The sequence below is a fragment of the Falco rusticolus genome, chromosome 9, assembly GCF_015220075.1.
Source record: "Falco rusticolus isolate bFalRus1 chromosome 9, bFalRus1.pri, whole genome shotgun sequence".
NCBI lineage: Eukaryota > Metazoa > Chordata > Aves > Falconiformes > Falconidae > Falco > Falco rusticolus.
Window position 1 is genome coordinate 25,887,567 of NC_051195.1, and position 24,037 is coordinate 25,911,603.

General features: G+C 37.1%; 1 protein-coding gene across 6 annotated transcripts in view; it reads left to right on the forward strand.

Annotated features, from left to right (window-relative positions):
* PCGF5 (polycomb group ring finger 5) overlaps positions 1-17,527 on the forward strand; it is a 100,462-nt gene extending 82,935 nt beyond the window's left edge. For 5 of the 6 annotated variants that reach the window (XM_037399438.1, XM_037399439.1, XM_037399437.1 and 2 more), the window contains 5 exons: positions 352-500; positions 1,823-1,921; positions 3,533-3,622; positions 5,469-5,528; positions 7,808-17,527. In XM_037399438.1, coding sequence (XP_037255335.1) covers positions 352-500; positions 1,823-1,921; positions 3,533-3,622; positions 5,469-5,528; positions 7,808-7,855 — 446 coding nt within the window. In that variant the 3' untranslated portion in view covers positions 7,856-17,527. The remainder of the gene's footprint in view (positions 1-351; positions 501-1,822; positions 1,922-3,532; positions 3,623-5,468; positions 5,529-7,807) is intronic. The other variant, XM_037399441.1, reaches the window with a different exon arrangement.
* Positions 17,528-24,037: the final 6,510 nt, after the last annotated feature.

Consider the following 24,037-nt stretch of genomic DNA (forward strand, 5'->3'; position numbering starts at 1 on the left):
ATGCCATAGAGTAGGTTTATGTGGCTGAGTGATCTTGATGCATGTACAGTGGCAGGGTGTTAATCACTGTACACAAACAGAAGTATACAGCCATAACCATTAGTGGCCCATCACTGTGTCACACAGAAATCTGTTGTTTGCATATTACTTTAAAATTTAAGTAGTAAAACTTTGTTTTCAGGGATTTGTAAATTGATCAATTTAAGAACGCACTGAATTAAAATTGTATAAAGTTAATTTGAAGAAAAAATATGCTCTTGAAAATGAAGTATTACTTTAAATATGTGTTTCTTGCTACTGTGACTTGTAATTATTTTACACTTAAATAATTTCATCTTTGTATTTTTACAGATGAAAGCCCAAAAGCTGATAAACCCAAAGTAGATGAGGAGTGTGATGAAAATGAAGAAGATAAAGACTATCACAGGAGTGACCCACAGATTGCGATCTGCCTCGACTGTTTACGCAACAATGGGCAGTCAGGAGATAATGTAGTCAAAGTGAGTAGTAAAGATAATCTGTGCTGTTGTTATTGCTGGCAGAATAGCATCTTACCGGAACCAAATAATTTTATAACTATCAACAATGAACTTTGAAGGTGGTGACCTGTCTCCACTTCCACACTCATTTAGTCCTTTTGTTTAAGACGTTACAATACATCTTGGAGTTTTGTAGAAGATACAGTTCCATGTAGGAATCCATCTGTGACAGTGGATTTTTATTCTTTTCTAATGGATTATAGTTCTGTAGCCTACAGCCCTGATGGTATATAACTGCATTACACAGCAGATGACAGCATACTATGGAGGTACTTAAAAAGCTAGCTGTAGGTGAGCTGCCTCACGCTTCCAAGACCGCTGTCTTAACATGCCAGCATGAAGCTGCTTTTCAGATACGTTGTGCACTGGGTGACTGGGATCCAGATCTTCTGAGCTGTAAACCTGATTCTGACACTGATGTGTCATCTGTGGCCTTAGGCAGGTCACTTCCATCTGTAAAATGTGGAGACTAATACCTGCTAACTGCTGATTTAAGAATTACAGATACTTGGTTTCTGTTCCTGAAGGGAACATTACCTAATGGTATCGAGTCTAGAAGAAAGTGTTTACAAAGACAAAAATAAAAAAAAATACTAAAGATTTGTCTAATAAAACACTAACATTTTCTGTGTGCTACATCACATGTATTATTTTGGAAGTTCTTACACAGGAAAAAAGTTCTGATTCAGCAAGAAAATATATGTATGTGTTACCACTCTCTGTTCATGCTATACACAGTAAGAAATCTTTATCTCCATCACTATGTAGGAGTCACAGGTTTCCAGCTTTCCTGTTGAATCAAAGCTATTAGGTTCTGGATCACAGATTCTGTGATAATAGATCATGTCTCAGATGTGTGTAGCTTCCCTGTATTTTACCTAGATTATTTGAGGATGGTTTTAGTTCCCCTTTCTCTCAAGGACTGAAGAAATTCTAAAGAAATGTAACATCTGTTTTACCCCCAGTGTTACCAACACAGACACTCAGATTATTTAAATTCTGGGGCTTTTGGTGGTTTAGTGTGTGGTTGTTTGTTTTATTTTCTTTCCTCCCTTCTTTTGGAAATTTCTGTAGAACCAGAGATGGGTCAAATGAACTTTTTTGTCATCCTGTAAATTTTGAACAAAAATGAATCTATGGTGCCAATATGGATTAGAAGAGAGTTCTAAAGAATTGGTTACTAGTTGAAAAAAATATCAATTACAGCTGTCCTTGCACTAAAGATTGCTTACGTGCCTCAAAATTTCTAACATGTTTTTTCTGTTTTGTTGCTGTTGCTTTAGGGTTTAATGAAGAAATTTATCCGCTGTTCTACTCGAGTGACCGTGGGAACTATAAAAAAGTTTCTCAGCTTAAAATTAAAACTTCCAAGTTCTTACGAGGTACATTTAAAAGAATGATGCTTGTATTTTTATTTCCCTACAAAGTAGTAGGTTTTTATGAAATGTAGTCATACTTGAATTTGAGGAATATTTTTAGCCCAATCACTACGTACTGTTCAGTATTCCAAGCTGTATTTTCTTCCCTTAAGTGAGAAGTGATCATTTTACACAGTGATTGAAGTTACTGATCAAGGAACTCACACAATTCTAGTAACTTCAGTTTGTTGCTCACCTGGGAAGGAACAGATACATAAGGTTTTGATATTTTGATGTAAAAAATAAATGCTTTCTTTTTCCATGTGGCTTATAAAAAAGTCACTTAATACAGGTTTGGGCTTGTAGTTACTGAGGAAAACGAGAGCTCAACTAGACATACACCAAATTACTCTGCAGTTCTGTTGTCTTTAGATGTAAGAAAGTCTCCAGTAATTTTGAAGAAATGAGGAGCGATACCATTTGAATCTTTCAGAATGCAGAGACTTTTTTTGCACCTTCATTGGAATTAGGTAGAATTTGATGGAGAGAGGGTCTTTGCTACGTGAGTGGTTTGATCTTGGCCAAGACTGTTCCCTGGGGGGATTTTCTAACATAGTAGTAGTTGTGATTCAGGGTGGAACTGGGAAGTGTGAGACTCCTGCCTCTGCTTCCCCTCTTCCCAGGGATACAGGAATTTTGACCTCAGCACAGACTCTTTGTTCAGCCGGTTCTCTTACTAGTCAATGACTCCATGAACTGCATGCTGCCTCTAGCACAAACGGCAGCCTCCCAGCTTTGGTCAGAGGTAGGGCTGAGTTAGCCTGGGTGCAGAGCTATACACAGGAGCTTGTCACCGTATCATGATATGCTGACCAGCCATTTTGATGTCATTTGGTTTTGCTAATTATGTTAATTTAATCTATCTCTGGCACCTTAATGGTTTGTGTTACGCAGTATCAGTTTACTTCAAAACCTGAATTTAAAAAAAAAAAACAACTAGAAAAGCATTATGGCTATAGTATTGTCAAACATTTTCAGTGGAGGCTAGAAGTAAGATGCTATGATGCAGTTTAAACCAGTCATTTTTCACATAAAATCATTACTTCTCTTTTTCTTTTGTCTTCAGTTAACGAAGAATCATGTTTGTACACTCAGAATTACATCTGCCTTGTAATTTATAGGGGGTTTTAACTTTGTAAAATGACTTTATCATTTATTTTTAAAAACTAAAATTAAAGTACTTCTGGTTTATATCTTTCTGTTTGAAAGACTGTTGATGCAGCAAGAAAGCCTTCAAAATACATACAAGGCATTTTCTTCAAACAGATACTGTGTAGTATTAATAAATACAGGGTGTGTTTTTCGACTAGTGATTTCCTGTCTAGTTTAGCAGACTTTCTTCTGTCCACACATTAATTGAAAACACAAAAGTGAAAGAATAAAGTGAAATACTAGCGTACAAAATAGCAGTGTTAGCATGTTGTATTAATCCAGATTTTATGTATGTGTCTGATAGAATTACTGTATAATAATAGGAGTTTGAGCGATTAACTGTCAGAGATTCACTTAGGAGTTCATTTAGACATTAAAATTTTGCATCCCTTTCTCTTACTGTTTGTTCTGTTGTATTTTAAGCTGGATGTACTATGCAATGGAGAAATCATGGGGAAGGATCATACTATGGAATTCATCTATATGACAAGATGGAGACTAAGAGGCGAAAACGTAAATGCTGTTACATTATTAATAAATGATGGTTTGGTATATTTATTATAGGGACTACACATGCTTTCACAGCTGGGTACAAAACCCCCTTATTTAAAAATGCATTTTGCATGTTTTCTGGATTTCTTATGTTAAACCCTATGAGTGAAACCCTGCAGCACGTATATTGTGAAGATTCTGAAACTAAAAATAGCAAGTATACAAATTTTACATGCAAGTTCTACTCAGAGGTTTAAGCCAAGTATCTGAAAACCCAAGCACTTGTTCTTTTTCTGCAAATTTTCTTTTAGTGACCTTTTCAGTTACAATAGTTGGGGAATCTGCATCCAGCAGTTCTTTATTAAGTATCTTTTATTCAGTCGGTAAACTGAAAGTGACACTGAAAAATTACTGGTGAAATCTAATTGTCTTATTACTATTTCTGTTAATACTACACCCAGTTTTTTAGACATACTGTGTAACACTAACGTCCAGATAAGACAGCTAAATGGGTTTTCCTTGCTGCGTGTGTATATTTTAGAATTGCAATATCTAACTGACTAAAAGACATTTTTTTCAGGTCTGGTACTCTGATTTAGTAGCCTGTATATTACCTGTGTATTTAATTTTTTTTTGTTAGAAGTCATATCCCCATTTCTTCTCTTTCTTCTATACATTTGTGTGTGGCCATTGATTGTTCTTCACTCTATTACTTTGTAGTGTGTGTAGATTTGTTGTCTGTCGCTACCAGTGGAGGCTATATTGGAGTGCCGCTGAGGTTAAGCACTTAACACACGTTAATATACTGATATGTAAAACTTTCGGTTTGCTTGGTTTGGTTTGTGGGTTTTTTTAAGCTTCCTAGTACTCAGCACAAAAGCACTGGGGCATGGACAGAGAAGACAGAGGATTAAGCATACTGTGAAGTTAACAATTCACAAGTTTGTTTTAAGTTTTAACTTAATCTGAAGGGGGAGGGGGAAGGATAGACTTTGATATAAATTAGGGGAGTTAATGTGGTCATTAAATTTGAAAGTAATATTGCACTGAAATTTGATGATTGCTGAAACCCCAGTATGGCACCAATACATAGCTTTAAGTAGTACTTTTTCCAGCACTGCCATGAAACCAGTGGGTGTTTGTTTGGCTTGCCATCGGCAAAAACTTTAGTGATAGTGGAATTCTTCAATGACAGTCCTGCAGCTCCTGCCTACAAATGGACTTCTGTCAGTTGCATTGGTTTGGAAGCAACAGTAACTATCATCTTGACAAAAAGGACATTATTTGTACTGGTTAAAATTTTTCAAAATTCTCAGAACTGTAGTTTTTAACATGAAGTGAATATAAGAGTTGACAACTCTTGATTAAATTTGTAAGTTGTGTTTATGTACGCATAGTATAGTCAGGTATGTGTTCATCTTTTCCTTTATGTAGTTTTAAATCACTCCCCTGAAGTCAGAGATGACAGACAAAACTCTGTAAAAATTACATTGCACTGGTAATAAATCCAGTGACATCTGGGCTTCTGTGACTTTGTTTTCCTTAACTGCATTGGGTCTTGTTGTAAAACAGAATTTGCAATGGTAATTAATTAACAGTCTTTTCTTTTGGATGAAGATCAAGTAAATCCATTATCTCCGACTTCGGTACTATTCACTGTGAGCTTTTACTGGCATACATGTGGCCCTTACAAGAGGTAGAGTAGTAAAGGGAACATAACCATTTATGCATTAGAGAAGTCTCCTGTTTTAAAGAAATAGGTTATTTTTAAGCTCTTCGTTTGAAAATTTTTAAAAAATTAAATAGTAAATGTGTATGTCCAGCTGTGGCTGCCTCTTATCTGATCAGAAAATCATCTCCTTCGCAGTTTCGGTGTCAGAACTGCTCATCTTCGCAAGTCTGCTCTCAGGATGGCACTTTTTATCAGGTAAGAGGCACTCACGACTGTACATACTACAGTCATTAAGGTCCTGTCAGCACTTCAATTTAACCCAAGTTGTGGAGTTTTTATAATTCCACACTACAAAGTGCTAAAACTCTATGAGCAAGGCCTGAGCGTTTTTGTTCCTTCAGAAAAAGCTTCATTGAATGAATAACTAGAACCCATTCAAAATGTTTAGGAGTTTCTTTTACTTTACATTAGGCCATTTATGGTTTTGTTAGAGAGATATTCTGTGGGCTGATAACCTGCATCAGTCCGGGAGGATTATCTACTTCTTCCTATCTCATCCTTCTAATTAGTAGCATTGTGCAGTCATTGATGAGGGATCCAAAACTGAAGAGTGTGAATCAAGAGAGACTTCGAGTTGGTTTCATCTCTTTATGGCAATTCATATGCTGTCTTTAATGGAGTAAGGAAATGTTAGCTGTTTCTAATTCTATATTCCTTTCACATCTTTTAAAATCAGAAATGGAATAATGCCTAATCTCCAGAATATAACAAACCAAAACCTCCTGAACCTGCAAACTGAAGCTGATTTCTGAATTTCATTGATCAATCTGGTTCATACCAATATGAAACAGTATTTCAGTTTCATCATTGAGAATTTTAAACTAGTTTCTACAAATTACTTTGGAAGATTGAAATAATATTTTTGCTTGAGCAAAAAGTTGAAATTGATGATAGAGGTTCACTCTCCACTGTGGGTGGGAGTGACCTACTGCAGTCATGCGTACTTCAATAATTAGAATTGTTGCAGCATAGTGCATTTTATTTGTACAGTTGCTTTGTAAATTTATTTGCAAGACACAGAGCCTCGCTGGTTTACATGGCAGTTTCGGTGAGATGACCGCTCTGTCTGTGCCTTCGTGCACTTGCAATTAGATCGGAAAACTTTAAGAGACAATTTATATAATCAAAGTGAAAAACATGTGAAATACCATTTAAATAATATGGTAGTCATATCCTATGCAAAAATAAAAATCTGAGACCAAGTAATTTATGATACTACAAATGTATATTTGATAATTGCACATGCAGACTACACATGGTGCCCCCTGTCTTCTCTTCTAAATGCTCCTGCTATCCTGCTACTGTTGAATACTTCTTGGTTTATGTTGTGATTTCTCTGCACTCCAGTTTGTAAATCCCCAGCAAGTGTGATCACATTTAGTTCTGGTGACCTTTTCACTACCATGGCATGGAAGGTTTATTAACCTGTATAAGTCTCTGCAGCGGTATCTTTCTTTTTTTGGTCGCTGAAGTTCATCTGAATTGCATTTGAAGGATGCAGTAAAATATTCCTGGTTTTAATGATAGCTTCTGTAGTAATTCTTTGTATTTCCGAATGTGCCATAAGAAATTTATATTAGTTATGTTCCTCTGCCCTGTGGCAAGGAGGTATTTAAGCTGCTGAGACAATAAGATTTTCCTCTGTTTCATGCTGTAGAAAATGTCCAGTATCCTAATGAAGTTAAGAGGAAAACATCAAACTTAAATGAAATGCTGACATGCTGAAAAAATAAGACAATTAGTGAAAAAGCACTTCCAGCAACAAGCGCCCAGGCATTCCACAGCACTTTCTGGAAACTCACTCTTGCCTCCCATTCCACAACAGTTTTGTCCAGTTCAGGGATCCCAGCAGTTGTCCCAGTAGGAATTAATAAAAATGTATCACTGGATCTGAAGCTGAGGAGTTTGGATTTGGGTGAGAAGTTAGCCCTCATCTCTCAGAAAATCAGCTGACAGCAATTTGACCTGATTTTTTTTTTTCTTTTTTTTTTCTTTTTAATACCAGAAGTAGCCTGGTTTCCATTAACTAGTGCTGACTACTAGTATAGCTATGGAACCTCCGTATATATAAAAATCAAAGATCATAATCTGTAAATATACTTTGGTTTAGAAACTATAAAATTTCAAGATTGCTTTTTCTCAAACACAGCAACACAGAACTAAGAGGAGTTGTTTGAGCACTCCAAGTGAAATATATAAAAGCAGCTACAGGAATTTTATATTAATGACAAATAACTACAACTAACTGACTTAGAGATTAAATAGAGATTTGAAGTACAGGTGTGGATTTAACTGTTGAAATGTATAGAATTATTCGTATACATAAAACTGATTCTCATATACATGTGTCTAAGAGATAAGCTATGGCTATTCTTAAGGCAATCTTTAATAGTATTTTCTTTGTAGTTTTTATGAATTATGTCCTCATGTTTTCTTGTCTGTTTTTGTTGTTTTTCTTTTGCTTTTATTTTTAGTCTTACCCTATGGTACTTCAGTATCGACCTAGAATTGACTTCGGTTAGACCAAAGGGCCAGATCCCACTGAGATGAATCCTGCACTATTTGTTTACCCATCGACAGATTGCACAATGAATGGATGTGCCTGGATTAGGGGGACACAACCAGATTTTCAGCATGCAAATAAGGACATTGTCTTTCTTAAAATTGTCAGTTGCATCTCTGTTGTTTCTTATTAGAGCAAGCCAAGTGCCATTCTGCTACTGAAATGTGCATAAGATATTTGTGTATCTTACGAGTGTGCTGCAAATCATAGCCAAAATCATGATGTGTACAGTCAAGATTCAAAAACTATGGAATATTTTTGCTTGTGTGTTAGAAAATTTTTCTGGTCCTAATATTGATTACACTAGCAAAATGGCAGAGTGCTCATTCCATGTGGTGTTGCAGTTTCACACACTTACTATTTTACTGAATATTGTTGTTTAAATCATAGAGTACTGTACAAATAACTGAGGATTATACCTTGAAAATATTTTGTATAGAAAATATATTTAGACAAGTGGTGATTGGGCCACTACTTTTTTCTTGATAAGCTTCTCATGGGTCCAGGTATAGCTCACTCATGAGTGTGCAACAGTCCTTTTGCAGTGAGTAAAGATTAATTACCCTTAACAAGAGATGCAGAAAATGGTAATTCAAAACAGCAATTTTAAATCTTCTAAATAGAATTTGCTAATATTGCTTAAAAGCATCACAGCCTTTGTGATTGCACTTTTCTATGGTTTCCCTAAAGACTGGAATGTGGGATACTAGCTATTTTTAGGGAATGGCTTCTGGTCAGATTACATTTCTTTTAATAAAGCCTCCATAAAAATGAAGTTAAAAATAATGTAAATGTCTATGGAACAAATAAATTTCACTATAAGATTACAACCAAGGCAAAATTTTACATCATTATTGCCGTTTATAGTAAGCATTTCCTTTTGAGATTGGTTGGAGATATATAATACGCTAAGACAAAAATAATACATAGCTTTAATTACATTATATATCTCTTGTGACTATCTGGAGTTTAGAATTCATTACAGAAATTTTCATTAGTTAAAGTCACATCATAAAACTATTTCCATAAAATTAGAGGTAATGCAATACTGAAGATAAACAGTCTGACCAAAATAATTGTTAAGGTCATTTTTTTTTTCCAAGACCTGGTAGTGCTGGATAAAAAGAGATTGTTGCCTTAGGTATTGCAAGCGTAATGGTCCTAGTATAGAATGTTTATTGGGGTTCCTGGTAGTGTTGCAGGGAGCATAGTAATGCATATGTTTTCTGTAGTCTTCCGTTGTCTTTGCTCTGCTTAAAAGTCAGTTGAGTTTTTCACTTCAGATTCTGTGGAGATACTACTTATAGTTCAGTACCTTTATGTAATTTCTACTTAATACATGCCTGCTAGTATTGTAAATAACTATTTGTTTTCTTATGCCTTTTGCATACAGCAAAAGGGAACCAAAATCAATTTTTCAGAAGCTACTGTAGAGTGAGCTAATCATTCTTGGATAAGGCGAAATGAAAATTCTATCTTGGGATCAAGTACAAAAGACAGACGCAAGGCTTAACTCCTTTGTAAATTTACGTTCGTGTACATTGGTGTGTTGCTGTAGGAGAAGTAACCATGTTGTGTATTACATCTGGCCCCTTTAATGTTAGTAGGAGTTCCAACACTGATGACTTGAGGAATCCATATATAGTTGGGTTGAATTCTACCATTGCACTCCAAAGCCCGTATGACATGCAGAAAAAAAAGATACTGTCGGTAGCAGTCTGTTCAGGAAACCTGCCATTGCAGGTCAAGGTTGCACATATTGTGCAGATGCCAGTGAACCTGGGGAAGCAAAGCATTTAGGAAGCTGCTGCTCCTTTCTGCAGGCAGTGTGCTGACTGCTCCAGGCACCAGTTTGCCCACAGTGTAGATGGGAAGGGGTGCACGTGCTGGCTGCAGGGAGTGGTCCACTTTTTGCCCACCCGGTAGATGTTGTGCTATTTGACAGAAACAAGAGGATACTCCATGTAGGGAGGGCCCTTCTCCTCTGCAAAGCCTCTAGGGAGAAAGAGATTCTTTGTGTATATGGAGGCCCTTCTCATGGAGTAGCTTGGCAGAGCAGAGCATGCGTTCTAATGGCAAATCATTCTTCTCTTTAGAATATAGTTGTTTTGTACAGTAGAAATAAGATATTATTCGTAAATGCACATACAGTGACACCTTACAGTTTTTATATATTTCACGTGTTTTTATACTAGAATTTTCACTGTAGACTCACTTGATGTAAAATGCCGCATTCAGTTTATCACAAAACTAATGGTAGTACGCTTAAGCATAATTTCTGCTTGGTTCAGGGGACGATTTTTTTCTCAACAATCACACTTGCTGTTTTGACAAATTTGAACAGGCTTGTTTGAAAAAGAGGAGAACGCATTATTTTTAATCCATTTTAAGTTATCTTACACGGAAGTTTGCACCACCTAATGGCACTCCTGAAATAGGACTACTTTGTATTGACTTCTGAACGGCAACTAATAGAAGATTTGACTGTTTAATGACTTTCTGTGTTCACAGTTCAGAGAACCATGAGTTCTCTTGATCAGAATTATTGGTTTAATTCATGGTATTTTCTTGATAGGACTTAAAGCTAGATTGCAGAAGGCAAATCTTCATTTTAAGCATGGAAAATACTGACAGATATGATTTAATGTTCCCAGCTGAGAATCATGGCATTAAATGCATATGATCTAGCCGCCCACACTTTATGCATTTCTGATTTGATGGCAGGGTGCCTGAGTGCTGTTATAGATTAATAGTTTCTGTAGCAGTGAAGTGCCAGTGAAGTACGTATCTTAACTGGGCAGCTTGTATAAGACAGGTGTTGCCTTCTTTACAGGAAATTTCTGTCCCATGCAGTACGTATGTGCCAAGTATTTACAGATATGCATATTTAATTCATTTGTGCCAATTAAGAATATCTGAACAGCATAGGAGGATGAGAATGCATGTACAGATTCCTGTGTGCCAAAGATGGGGTAAAGTGAAACGAGTACCTAAGCATTCCATTAAAACTGCACCATATGCCATCCTAGAGCAGATGTCTGCGTACAGTCACACTTTCCGAGCACTTCCATGACAAAGTGTCAACCACTGCATGTTTATAAAGAATAGGAATATAAAATAAGTGCTGCTGCCACTGTGTCTCTGTGGCTTTTCCATATCGGCAGTACCTAGCTGCAGAGGTAGACCTAAAAAATTCCACACTACTACCTAACCTTGCTGTCTCTTATTTGGCACATTTGGTGGTGAGGCTTTTTTCCCTGAAAGCGAAAAAACTTGTATCTGCTTTTAACTCTGGGGTGACTCATTAGTGAAAGTCATAAGCAACTTTTTGTTGAGCATAGCTGGATGCTGAATTTTTCTGGTAACAAACTGTAAGCTAGAATTTACAAACAAGATCCTATAATATCTCAAACAATATGGAATTAGATGATTAATCAATAAATGTATCTTTCATCATGCATTACTACACTGCTCGTAGCTAAGGGCCTAGTCATATAAACATATTTTTATTTGGATGAAATACCAAATACGATTACTACAATAATCTAAGTGACTTATCACTATAGGTACTGTTCACATGAAAGCTTCTGGGATTTGGGTCCTAGGAGTACGCAGTGCTGTAAGTATATTGTGCATACTCAGCTGGCTTGCAGTTATTATGCAAAAAAAAAAAAAAAATTATAAAAAGTATAACTTTGGCTTTACTGAAAACATTACATAAAGCAAAGTGCCTGATAATACGGAATACCTTTAAGCCCATTATTTGCATTTGGCAGGCTGATATTTCCTTTGGTATTTTATTTATGGTCTTAGTATTTTCAACAAGAATATTTCATAGACATGCTGTATTGAGAAGCTTTCTTTCATGGGAAACAAGCAGAAAAAAACGTGTTCTATTAGATAATTTAAAATTGAAAAAAAACCCTATCTCGGTGGAAACTATGTGAAAAGAATTACTTTTATATTGAAATTATTTCACTTTCTGCATGAGGGACCCTTGAATTCTGGATCTTGCTCCTTTTTTATTCTCCATAGGTTCCAACAATTTGATTTGACTTTTCTCTTCTGCAGTTATCAAAACCAGTTCCAGTATGTATCTGCAGGAGAAAAGAGGTTGATCACGTACCATTTAGATATAAGCTAGGGTCGTCTTCTCTGCTGCAGGTAAAGTAATGGTCCAGAGTTTCATCTCATCTCTCCCATGTATAATCATTACGCATGACTTTTTGAGAGAAGCAAACAATTTTTCCTTCTCTGCTGTTCTCTAAAATAACAAAATAGGCCAGGTTTTAGTCCTTTAATCGAACCGGTGAATGAGTTGCATTGTTCCATTTGTGATTTTTGTACATTTTCATATCACTGAAGACACCAAGAGGCATTCACTCCACAGAAAAAATAGTTCTGGGAGGGCTTGCAACAAAAGGAATAGCATCCAGCTCAGGCAGGTACTATGGTACGACTGGAGAACAGACAGTTGTTCAAAGCCAGTCTTAAGTCCCAGAATAAATAGATTGAGCGATTGAGCCCTGTTTACAGAGAGGCTACATAAAATACTGGTTAATTACATGGACTGATCATTTTTATCTTGGAGAAGACCAAAGGCAGTTAAGACTTACATGCCTATCCACAGCACATATATACGCTGTCAAGAGCTTGTTCCAGTTTCTTCATTTAACCTAGACAGGTTGGCAGCATCTGTTTGCTTCCATTGGAAATGCATATGTCATGCAGGATATTCCTCTCTCATTTTACTTTATGCTATGTTATGTTATTATTTATCTCCGTTAAAACGTCTATTCAGGCACCCTCTGTCCTGTAATTAATCCTAGGTTCTTACAAATCTTTTGCCCATTCCCATACCTGAGCCCATTTGCTGCCCAACAAGTAGAAACATTGTGAAGTTCTAAAGGAGAAACTGCACAAGGCATCACTCATTGGGTTTTGTTCATCGGGTAGCTCTAATGGGTTTTAACAAAGTTTTCACAGTTCGGCATTTAGAATCCTTTCTAGCCAGTTTGAACAAGGTAATGCTTCCACAAGGTGTTCGGCTAGAGATACATGTTTGGGGAAGGATTGCAGTCTACTGGAGTGTGTTCCAGGATGAGTTCCAGGACAGAGGGGATTGATTCACCCTAAAGGAAAAGTGAAAAGCTTCTAACTGCTCGTTACCAATAGTTATACGACGTGGGTAGTCTGGCCTTCAGACCTGAGCTGAAACATCCCTCTGTAGGAATATCCTCAAAAAAACCATCTTGTAGTTGTAGTGTATTTTTCTTCATAAGCAGATCTACCTGTTGATTTATCTTTTTTTACTACCAGCTACACAGTCTGTAGATCAGATTAAAACGTCAGACTCCAGAATAAGATACTGAATAATTAATGAATTCCTGACAGATTCTGCCATCCAAGATATGTGCCGTAAATCTTCTGAATTCAGGTAGCCTACTACTACAGTTGAGTAAAGCTGTTGTTTCATTCTCTAGTAAACTATATAGATCCATACAGTTCTGGAGTGCGGCAGTGAAACGGCAGAGCTCTATAGAGGGATGGAAATGTCCAGGCTACCTTTGGTACTTGCAGAAAGAGACCCAGTTCTGTAGGTTCAGGATGGAGGAGACATTCTGGAATGAAAGATATCTACAAGTGGAAGTTTTAGGCATTACATACATCTTAACCAAAGAGAGGCATTGGTTTGACTTTGCTTGTTTATCTGAACCATTACGCGTACTTTTCTTTGAACTAACTTTATTGTGTATTTTTAGAAAATGCTTCTAACAAGGTTAATAATGTGACAGTTGACAGGATGAGGTGAACAGAAGTAGTTACTGTGCATTTTCCTTTTTCCTCATGGTAGCGAGTGGAAAGCAGAGTATGAGCTGAGAGTAGGTTGCTATATAACAGAGAATTTCTGCAACAGTAAAACATTTGTGCTGCTAGTTAGCATACTGAGGTTTGTATTACAAATGAGGTTGTAATAAAGATGTTTATTATCGAAGTGCAAGGCACATTTTATGACGGTATTCTACTCCTAAAGTTCTGGTTTGTATTATATTGGGTATAGTAGACATTGCTGCTGTTGTCTCATGAATTTTGATGCGATAAGATGAAACATGCTCTCTTTTTACTGAAAAGTACCAGATGCTAATTGATTTTAAATTACTCTTTGTTGTCAGATATTTAGTTTGTTCATAAAAAAAAAAAAAATTTTTTTAAAATAAACTATTTTTATGGATAATTTGATTGCCTAGTAGTTTTAAGGGACCTATTTAATACCAAAGGTAAAGCCACCCAGAAACTGACTCGGAGAAGGCACTGACACTTCTCTGGAGCGCAGTGGTTAAGAGTTAAACCTGGAATCAGTCTAGGAGAACTTAACTGGTGGTGGCCGCCTGTCACCAAGCTAAGGGGTTAGGCACACCTAGCGGTCTCCAAAACAAAACAGAAAAGGAAAAAAACCAACAGGAGTAGCATGAAGGTTAACAGACCTCAAGTAGCTCGTTGAGTTTACATAGCTCATGTTCCCGAAGCAAAGCACAAAGGCTTGTCTCCCTGATGTGTCTGCTATACCTGGCCTGTGAACTGATGACAAACTTCAGTGTGCTGTCAATCCTGCAAACCTTCCAAAGCACAAAATATTCACCAAGCTACTTTGGGGTTTTTTAGTCATAGTTCAGTGATATTTTGGAGGGTGGAAAGGACAGACTTGGACGATAATGAGAAGATACTAAGTATGTTTTACAGATTTTTATAGATATTTTTTTAGCAAATGGCATTGCTGTCCTTGATGTGAGACGATTGATTTAGCAAGTCAGTTATTTTACTTGTGCAGTCTAAAGTAGAAAGAATAAAGAAATCCAAATATCTTGATTTCATTTTCCAGGATAGTGATTAACTAAACTGGAAAGTAAAAGGACAATTTAATTATTTAGCTGACTGAAATATTTCATTCTAAAAACTTACTGATCATTTTTTTTTTCTCAAATACAAGCTTCTTAGAATAAACATGAAGCAATGCATCATTTTTTCCCTTACTGTAGACTTAACTATTGAAAGGAAAATATTTTGCAGTTTTTAAAATTAGTGCAAAGCCTGAATTGTTGGATGTTCCAAGCTACGGAACAGATGATATAGAGCTACACTCAATGGAAATTTTTTTTTTTTTTTTTTTTGGGATGGGGGCCTAAGTGTCCTTATATAAGCTGTGATCCAAGTTATGATAAGAAAGGAGCCTATGGTGAGCAGTAATAATGTTCTAATGCTTCCTTGCATTTGATCAGTGGTTACCAGTTTTTAATAAAGCAGCCCTCACAGTACTTAGGAGCTCATAGAACATATTGTGATTTTTATGTTGCTAATCTGTTTTAAAGTATAAAATGTTTTAAGCTTTTTGTCAAAAGTGGTAACATCATATTACAAATAAACCTTTTTGTGGTTGTAAAATTTAGCTTATAAATCATTCAAATTGAAGTGAAAGAAAACACAGGTCATTGTTAATGACAGTCTATCCTACTATTAAGAGTATATGTATTTTTGTAAAGGCAAAGCACTTGTAGATATTTAATCAGTCCAATATCTATCTATGTTAATGTTTTGAAAAAAAAGAAAACAAAACCAAAATGCTGCTTAGAGAATCACTTAGATATTTTTATTTTTTGTGCTCAAATGCATTTTCTGTTGATTTATGGAATGTTTATTCTGTGTGAAGCTGTATAGTTAGTACAGCTGGGCTAAATGCATTTCTTAACTTAATCAACTGTATCTGATGATGAGAATATATTTTCTGTCCAATCAGAAAACTAATTGCAAAACATAGGCTGGTGGTGCTGTGTTCCATCTTTGATATTAGCTGTCTTATAACATTTCTAGTTCATAGTAATTACAAAAAATACTAATAATTTTTTTGCAATGGGTGTGTTTTAATGGACGTTTCAGGGTATATTTGGTTATTCAGCTGAATCTTACTATACTTATAAAGATTTTTATAAAACGGAGACAGAATTTTATGCACAGGATTTAAAAAAACAGTTCCCCAGATGAAAAAGTATGCCAGATTAGTCAAGTATAATACTTTCCTCCAAAGGAAACTGCAGCAGGGTACATACATGAAACATGATTGCATCACTACAGCTTCTGAGCATTTGTACAAATAGTATTTTTTAAATTCAGAGTAACTTATTTCTTGTAGTATTTTGCATCTGTTTGAAACCTCACTCAACTATATTTTGATCAACATAGTGCATTAGTGCAGTTTCAGGGGAAAAAACAGTAAAGCAAAGGATTTTATTCAAGTACAGTAAAGAGTGGTGAATACCGTTGTGGTTGTTAGCAGGCAGTCCAAAATCTATTTACTTGTTCCCATGGGATTCTACAGGGGTCTACTCATGGGCCCGATGCTGAGTTAAGCTCTTCAGCTTGACCTCAGTGGAGCTACTTTCTTTTATTATCCTTATGGCTAAGACTTGAAATGGCCCCACTTCCTCACTGAATTTCCTTTCATGGGTGGCTAATATTGCTTAAATTTAATCTTCTTACATTAACCTTCCCATAAGTAAATGAGTTTTGCAACACTGAGTGTATACACTAGCAGTAGAATTCAGTGTTACAGTTCAGCCGAGTAAGTACTTGTGTAATTGTCAAACTGGTGGATGGTTTCAGTCAGGCTATGAACACTTGTAACGGCACAATGCCGTTAATACACATGCTTCACAAAGATCTGCAAGTGATCAGGTTTTGATGCATTTTATTTTTTCAATATTGTCCATTTTTATAATTTTTGTTGAGCTAATTTCTATAGTAATTTATTGGAAGTCAGCATCTCAGGGTCCACAAAGTAACAATTTAAAGACTTAAATCCGTTTGAGTGCAACTACCAGTATTGCAGTCTTGTATCTTTTAAAGAACCAAATATGTTGTGTTTTGAAGTATCTTAAAAACCACCGTAAATTTCACCCAGTGCTACCAATGGAATGTTGGGGGTTTATTTTAATCTGTGCTAAAGCCCTTAGAAGCTGAGTGTGGCCCTGGAAAAAATGAGACGTGTATAACTGAGTTAGCACTAGTAGCGATTTTAGGATTAGGTAAGGGGAGCGCTGGTACTAGGGGGGAGTCTGGCAGAACCCCACGGTCCTGCCTCTTGGTGTAGAGGGAGGTGTGCCTGTTCAAAGCTACGCTGACGTTTGTAAACAAGATTTATTTTAAAGCAACAGCTCATGCAAACCCTGTAAATGGACCTTTTAGAATCTTGTGTATAAATACCTCCGATAAGTAAAGGTATTTTTAATTCTGTAACTACCTGTATGGCCCAGTACCAGTGACATTAAATTATTTGAGTGCTTCATGCTAATGTCAAGAATGTTGACAGCACCTTTATAATAGCTGATAACAAATAACAAATTGGTCTGACCCATATGCTGCAAGATGCCTCTAGCCCAGTTGGATTAATTTCCTGAAAAATCTAGATGAGCAAGAAGTATAACTAATCTGCTTACTAGCACTGAAATTGCTCCTTTCTCAAAGCAATAAATATATTCATGTTGTAACATCTGTTGTGCAGCCTACAATACAAGTTGTTTTGTTGCATTGTTTCTATATAATTTATTTTGTGCAATAAAAAATCTCTGGTTTTATCTGACTTCTCTCTGGTTTGTAATAATATTTGAATTAAAACATTTACTAGCTTTATATCTTAATCATGCAAGCAAACTATCAGCTCACAGAAGTGCAGCAAAGAAAATGGAATGCGGTAACATTTTCCCTTCTAGAAAAATCTGAAGGTACTTAGCCTAGTTTTCTTCTTGTTAATGTCATAGAGAGCTTTACCATTAATTTTCATGGGTGCAAAGGCTGCATAACACTGAAGTTGGCTGGATTTGACATCCCATTTGTAAAATACAACCAGGTGGGTTATGCAGTGTGACTGTGTGTTTGAGACTTTTTCTTTTTTTTAAAAAAAAAAGTACATTTCAGTACTAAACAATCCCATAGAGCTTCTGCCACAGGTTTTTTTAAAACATAATTTCACTGCTTTTTATCATGTCAGATTTTTTTTTTCCATTTCGACATTTTTCTGACTTAATATGGTTTCAGCAGTATTTATTGTTCTGTGCACTTACCTTCCGATTACCCTTTATTATGTTGTTGGGGGTTTTTTGACTCTAAGGTAACATAAAACAAATGTGTATGCAAATTGGAAGCCAGGGGATCTTTATAAATGAGCCCTTGGTATGAACTAACAGTCTTCGTGCTAGATACTGAGTTATTGCAAAGAAAAACAATGGAGGGAGAGCTGTCAGTCAAAAAAACTCATACCTTTTATCTGAGATGCTGCTGTGAAACCTGCAGTACCACTGCATGAGATCTGAGATGTGGTTCAGGTTTGGGAATGGTGGAAAGGATTGCTGATTAAACTAAAATGACCTGAAACAAATAGCATTTTGCATCCTCTTGTAAAATCCCAGAAGTTAGCAGAAGAACAGATATTAATTGCTTGTGAACACAAAATGTGAAGGTATATACGTTGCATTATATATATATGATTAAATGAGACACGTTTTCCTTGGGATTTGTTAGAAACATTGCGGTTTGCTGATAGACGGGCAAAGAGCAGTTGCAGCACTGCTGGCAGCTGTGTAATCTGTGCAGGGAAAGCACTGCAGCCTCACTGGCTTTCTTTGAACCTTCTTGATGTTGAATATTTGACCTCCAGATTTGTCAAAGGTCACAAACTAATACTTTCTCTTCATCTAAAAGTGTTCTTGAGATTTAGGGGTCACTCAGTGGAAAAAAAGAAAACAACCAAACTTCACATAATGCCGCTACATTCTTTATGGAACAGAAATTGAATCATATTTAAGTGCGAAATTCTGGTCCTAAGCAGGGAGTGATGTTCAAGCAAGATTTCCATTAAAAATGTTGGTGATTCCATTATTTTAAAGAATTACTTTGTTTCAGGTAGCTAAAAAGAGTATCATTGTGGGGAAAAACACAGGCATAGGACTAGTAACAAATGCTTGATCAGTCATAAGTCCAGATTATTTTTTTTTGAAGGAGGAAGGTAGGTGGTATACAAACAGCTATTTACATCAGGGGCACAGCATATGAATTTCCCCGTTAGAACTGTGATCCAAAATGTTTTCTGTCCTGGTCTTGGGTTTTTTTTTTTTTCCTTTTATTCTAGAGAATATGCTGTGCAACATCATTATAGGCAAGAGTAATGTTTTTCAGAAGAAAAGTGATTTAGTAATCTAGTTTTCATTAAAGAAACAGAAATTTGCTGGCAGTATGTAATATGAGCACCTCGTTCCAGTGGCAGACTTCCAACATCTTCATTTGGAAAGAAAACTGCTGCATTCATAATTCATAAAAGCATTGGCATGTATCCCATTAAGCTAACACAGGAAGAGAAAACATTCTTGTATTCAAAACCATTCTGTCCATCTTTTCTAAACTATTTATAGGTGAAGTTCGTCCTTTCCTGCAGTACACAAATGACTACATTAGGTGCATTTACAGATACGGAAAATAATTACCATAAAGAACCTATTCTTAAGAAAAGCTGTACTTAACAGCAGTTTTGGAGACACTTTAAACTCCTTGGATTTAATGTCATCCTTTGGTGACTGAAGATGCACAATATGCATGTGCCAGTGCCCGCCCCTGCAGACTTCCAGTCCAGCTGCCAGTAGTCCCTACAGGTTTTAATGTCCTAGTACGTCTGTAGAACTGGCAGAGCTTGTTACTAGCCAGTATTCTTCCTTTTAATTTTTCTGTCCAGGTCTTTCTGAGGGGTATGCCTTTTGCCTTGACTGCTTTCTAAAAGGTGTTTTATTCCCATGCTCCTCCCTGTAAACTCCTAAAAGTGATGCAGATATAAAGAGACTGCTCTGCGTGCTCATCTTGTCCTTATGCTGCACCAAACACGAAGCTTTCTGACGACCCGAAGGAGTGAGCTGGGGAAGTTTGCTGCTGCTCCTGTGCTTTGCTAGCTTAGGATGTTAAATTTGGAAACCACCTTATTACTCGTGAAGAACTCCCAGCAGAAAAATGGCTTTGAGCAGCAGATGTAATGGTCTCTTCTGAGACAGATAATGCATGACTCCTGCTAAGAAATAAATTATTTACTCGTGATATAAGGGGCTACTTGCCTGATTCCACAGGACTTACAAAACTGAACACAGTCACCTGAGTCTGGTTCATATGAACAGTTTGACTGTCACCAGCCTTGATATAAAAGAATTTTATGATAGCAAAAAATTGCCTGTGTTCTAGTGTACATCTAGGAAGTGTTAGCGTAGCTGAAAAGAACAGATTTCCTACTATTTATTGTAAAACCTACTATACAGCATTGTGTACAGACTATGTCTTTGGGTTTATACTGCATATATTAAATAGTTCCATAGATTTTCTATGGTACAGCATCCAGAATTGGCTATTTGGACAGCATTCATTTTCCCTAAGTTCTGGAATGTATTTGAATCTGTTAAAAGGGGGAGAAGATATGTACTCCTAAGGGGTACCCCTTGAAAGCAAACGGCACCCAGAATACCACCTGTACTTACCAAAGTGTTCTCCTCCATCCGCAGCATTGATTGCATTATAATGTTAAACAGCAGTTTCACAGACGACTTCTAGACCCTTTCTTTTTCTACAAATGTTCAGCTCAGATTGTTGTTCTCTGGTAATGAAATTCCCTGGAACGAGAGGAAAAAGGCATGGATCTGTAGTGGTAAAGAGTTCTGTAACTTGCAGCAGTCATCCTATCCTTCTTTTCATGTTCTGCTGATTGCCAGAATCTTTCTTCTTAGAGTGAAAAGGTGCTTCCAGAGTACCTTACAAATAAATGAAAGAACACTGCTAATCTGCTTGAGGTAAGCAATGCGTAAAATTCAAAAATTTTTCAATTTTTGAATAATTGCTGTTTTGAAGAGCTCTCTGGCTAACACTTTGAGGACAAATGTGCATGTTCAGAGCATTACCCATCTATTTTGACATTTTTTTATATTTATTCTCAGACTTATAAAATGAAAAATGTTTGGTCCTTGTGACAGGCTAGTGGAGATTTGTGTTAATGCAAGAATAAATAAATAAATAATGCTATAGCTTATTTGGAGATATTATACTATGAAGGATAAAAGCTGCACTGTTCTTGTTTTCAACCAAAGGCTGCTATAACTTAATTTTCCATACTTGCTGTGAACACCACAAGGAATTGTGTTTGCAGTATTGTAATAGCATGGAACCAAATACATGTTATGTAGATGCTTGATCCTGTAAAAAGGCATGTGCTTAAAGAGTACTCATATGTGTAACATGTAACGTGTACATAGGCTTTTAGATGCTGTTGTGGAAATCTAAACCAAGAAAATCACCTGGAAGATAGATGCCTACCATGTCAAAGGAATCCAGAGCGCTTTGGAAGTTATGTATTTAAAACATATACATGCAGGAGTGACTTTGCCATGGCAACGTGGACATAGGTGAAAGCAGAGTAGAGCAATTTAGTACAAGAAAGTAACTGAAAGATAAGTTTTCAAGGCAACAGTAATGTGAAATCAGAATTTATACCTAAATCTGTTCAGGTCTGTCTCCTGACTTTGGAGAAAAGTGCCCAGACCAACCCTTTCAGTGACTGCACATGGTGAGCCGCTTACCATCTGCATTCAGCCTTGGAACCCTTCTTGCTGCCTGCAGCTCTTGGCCAAGACCTGTTCTACGGCAAACAAATTCTCAGGAGTAAAAGAATTATTTCATCAGAAAACATGGAGTAAGATGCTTTATCACGATGAGCCTTAATATAGGCCCATTTCCCAATGTGGGGAAACTACAACAACCGCTGCTTAAAGAAGCTGAGGAGAAGCTAAATTCTTTTAAGTTCCTCTTAATATCTGCTGGATTTTGAGAACGGAGTGGATGTGGTGGGAGACACTACTCGTCTTTCCAAGGGAGGGGGCTGTATACTAATTTTCTTTATCCTGGTGTCATCTACTGTTAGTCACATGGGGAGACTGGCTACAGCCAAAGGTGAAGAGCCTGTAAAAAATTCAGTCTTCAGCTCCTGTAGTTCTCAACTCTCTCAATTGCACAACAGCAGGTAGGGCCACAAATTTCCAAAGACGTAGCATTGCAGACAGCACCACGCGGATGAAATTGCAGGATGTGCCAGCACAAGGGAATACCAGGTAGCCAGCCCACGGGGCAGCAGCCGGTGGGGTACCGGCCCCGTAGCTGCAGTTGTGCAGCACCGTTCAGGCTGTTGCAGCTCTTGTGCACTGAGCTGGGAACTGGTAGCAGACAGGCGGTGGCTGCGGGCTTTGAGCCCAGCTACGAGCTGCGGTCATTGCTAGTCAGGCTACCTTTACACCGTCCTGCGTTGTATACGATATGTTTGCCTGTGGGTTATATATAAAAAACTGTATTTCAAAGTATATTACCTTTCACCAAGAAACAGATTTTTAATATCACCCACCTTCTTAACTGCTGCCAAGCCATGCCTCAAGTTAAGATAGATGACCGGTAGATATGTTTCCTAAATGTCCTCACATTTTACTACCAGGAAGCTTAGGCTTAGTTCCACCTACTGTTTGCAGTCCAATATTAAGAGTTACTAAAGAACTTGACCTTAGAAAACTAGCATCCTAGAGCCTTACCATAGAATTACAGACAGAAAAAAAGATGTCCCAGCTATTGCAGAAGAGAGAAAGCTTCTTGCTGTGGCCTGACACTGAGGTTGTGAAACCCAGTGCAAGACTCTGTCCGTGGATTCACAGGTGTCTTGTTGCTAAATACATCGGGAGCGCAGGTCATGGTGAGGAAAAGCCACCTATTGTGAAGCAGCTGTATTGTCTGGTCTGCTTTTATTTGCCCACAGGTGATCATGGGATAATATTTATTTGGGAGTGGGAGTGGTAAAAAAACAATGTGGTAAGGTGCACACAGTTGTGAATATAAATAAAACATTTCTGTGACAAAGTAAGCACTGGGTAGTGCTTTATGCTATTAATAGCTGCAAAGAAAAGATACTGTGTCCCAAGAGCAAAAGCACAGGGGTTGTAGCCCGCTGCTAAGAGAACTTACCTAAATGTAGTCTCCACAGAGGCTGACAGTTGTTTCCATTTACTCTGTAAGTCAAATGTGTTTTTTTCCACTTCAGTACAGGATCAATTATACATATCTCTAAAAGCCTACAGGTCCAACCACCTCTAATGCAACAGACCACAAGGCACATACGCATTTCTGGTTTGAGGAGCTGAAGCTGAACTGAATCTGCATCTCTTCATGCATGAGTAATATTTAGAAAAGGTGAAAAAAATCCAGCTTTGGTGAGTGATGACCCATGAAGGTTGCATTAAGAATGCTCAAAGTGTCATAGATCCCTTCCAAGCAGCATTTTAGATGCTCCAGTTGTTTTTCTACAAAATTCACAGAGGGAGGTGGCAAGATTTTCCCTGACTTCCATAAATGCTTGAGCAAGCCAGCAATGCCCAGATGCTGAAGTCATTCTGAGTAAGAATGAGGAGCATCACACAGCTGACTGCTATCAGCAGAGCAGTACGCATGTATGCAAGACACAGGTCCCAGAGTGGGACACAGAGCCGAGGTGTCTGTCCCAGGGAATGGAAGGAAAAGTTCCTCTGTGACTCTCCAGAATCAGATGGATCAAGGCTTGTTTAGCTTTTACCCACACCCAGTGCTTTTGTCAAGGGTGAAATACATACATATGGGGAGTCTGTGCTTTGCATTCAAAGAAAAATTACTTTCTGACAATTTCCCAAGAGTCCCAGGCATTTTTTCCCCCCTAAATTTAATAGTAAAATCCAATACTGGAAGGCCAGAAGGCAAAGATCCTCCCTTAGCACTGAGACCTTCAGTGGCATGGCGACTGCAAATGTGACAGCAGCAAGAGAGAGTTCTGTGACTGGAAAATGTCTTATTAAATAGAAAAAAATACAGCAGATTTAAAAAATAACTCACTAAACTGTACATCAAAATAGAAGCCAGGGAAAGCAGAATTAAAAAAAAAAAAAAAAAAAAGGAAAAAAGAAAAGCTTGTTAATGGTTTTATAGATGTCCTCCATGTTCATTAATATCTGGCCTTTTTCCTGTACAAAGGCAATAGCTGAGCCCAAGAGCAGCCACTCCGTGG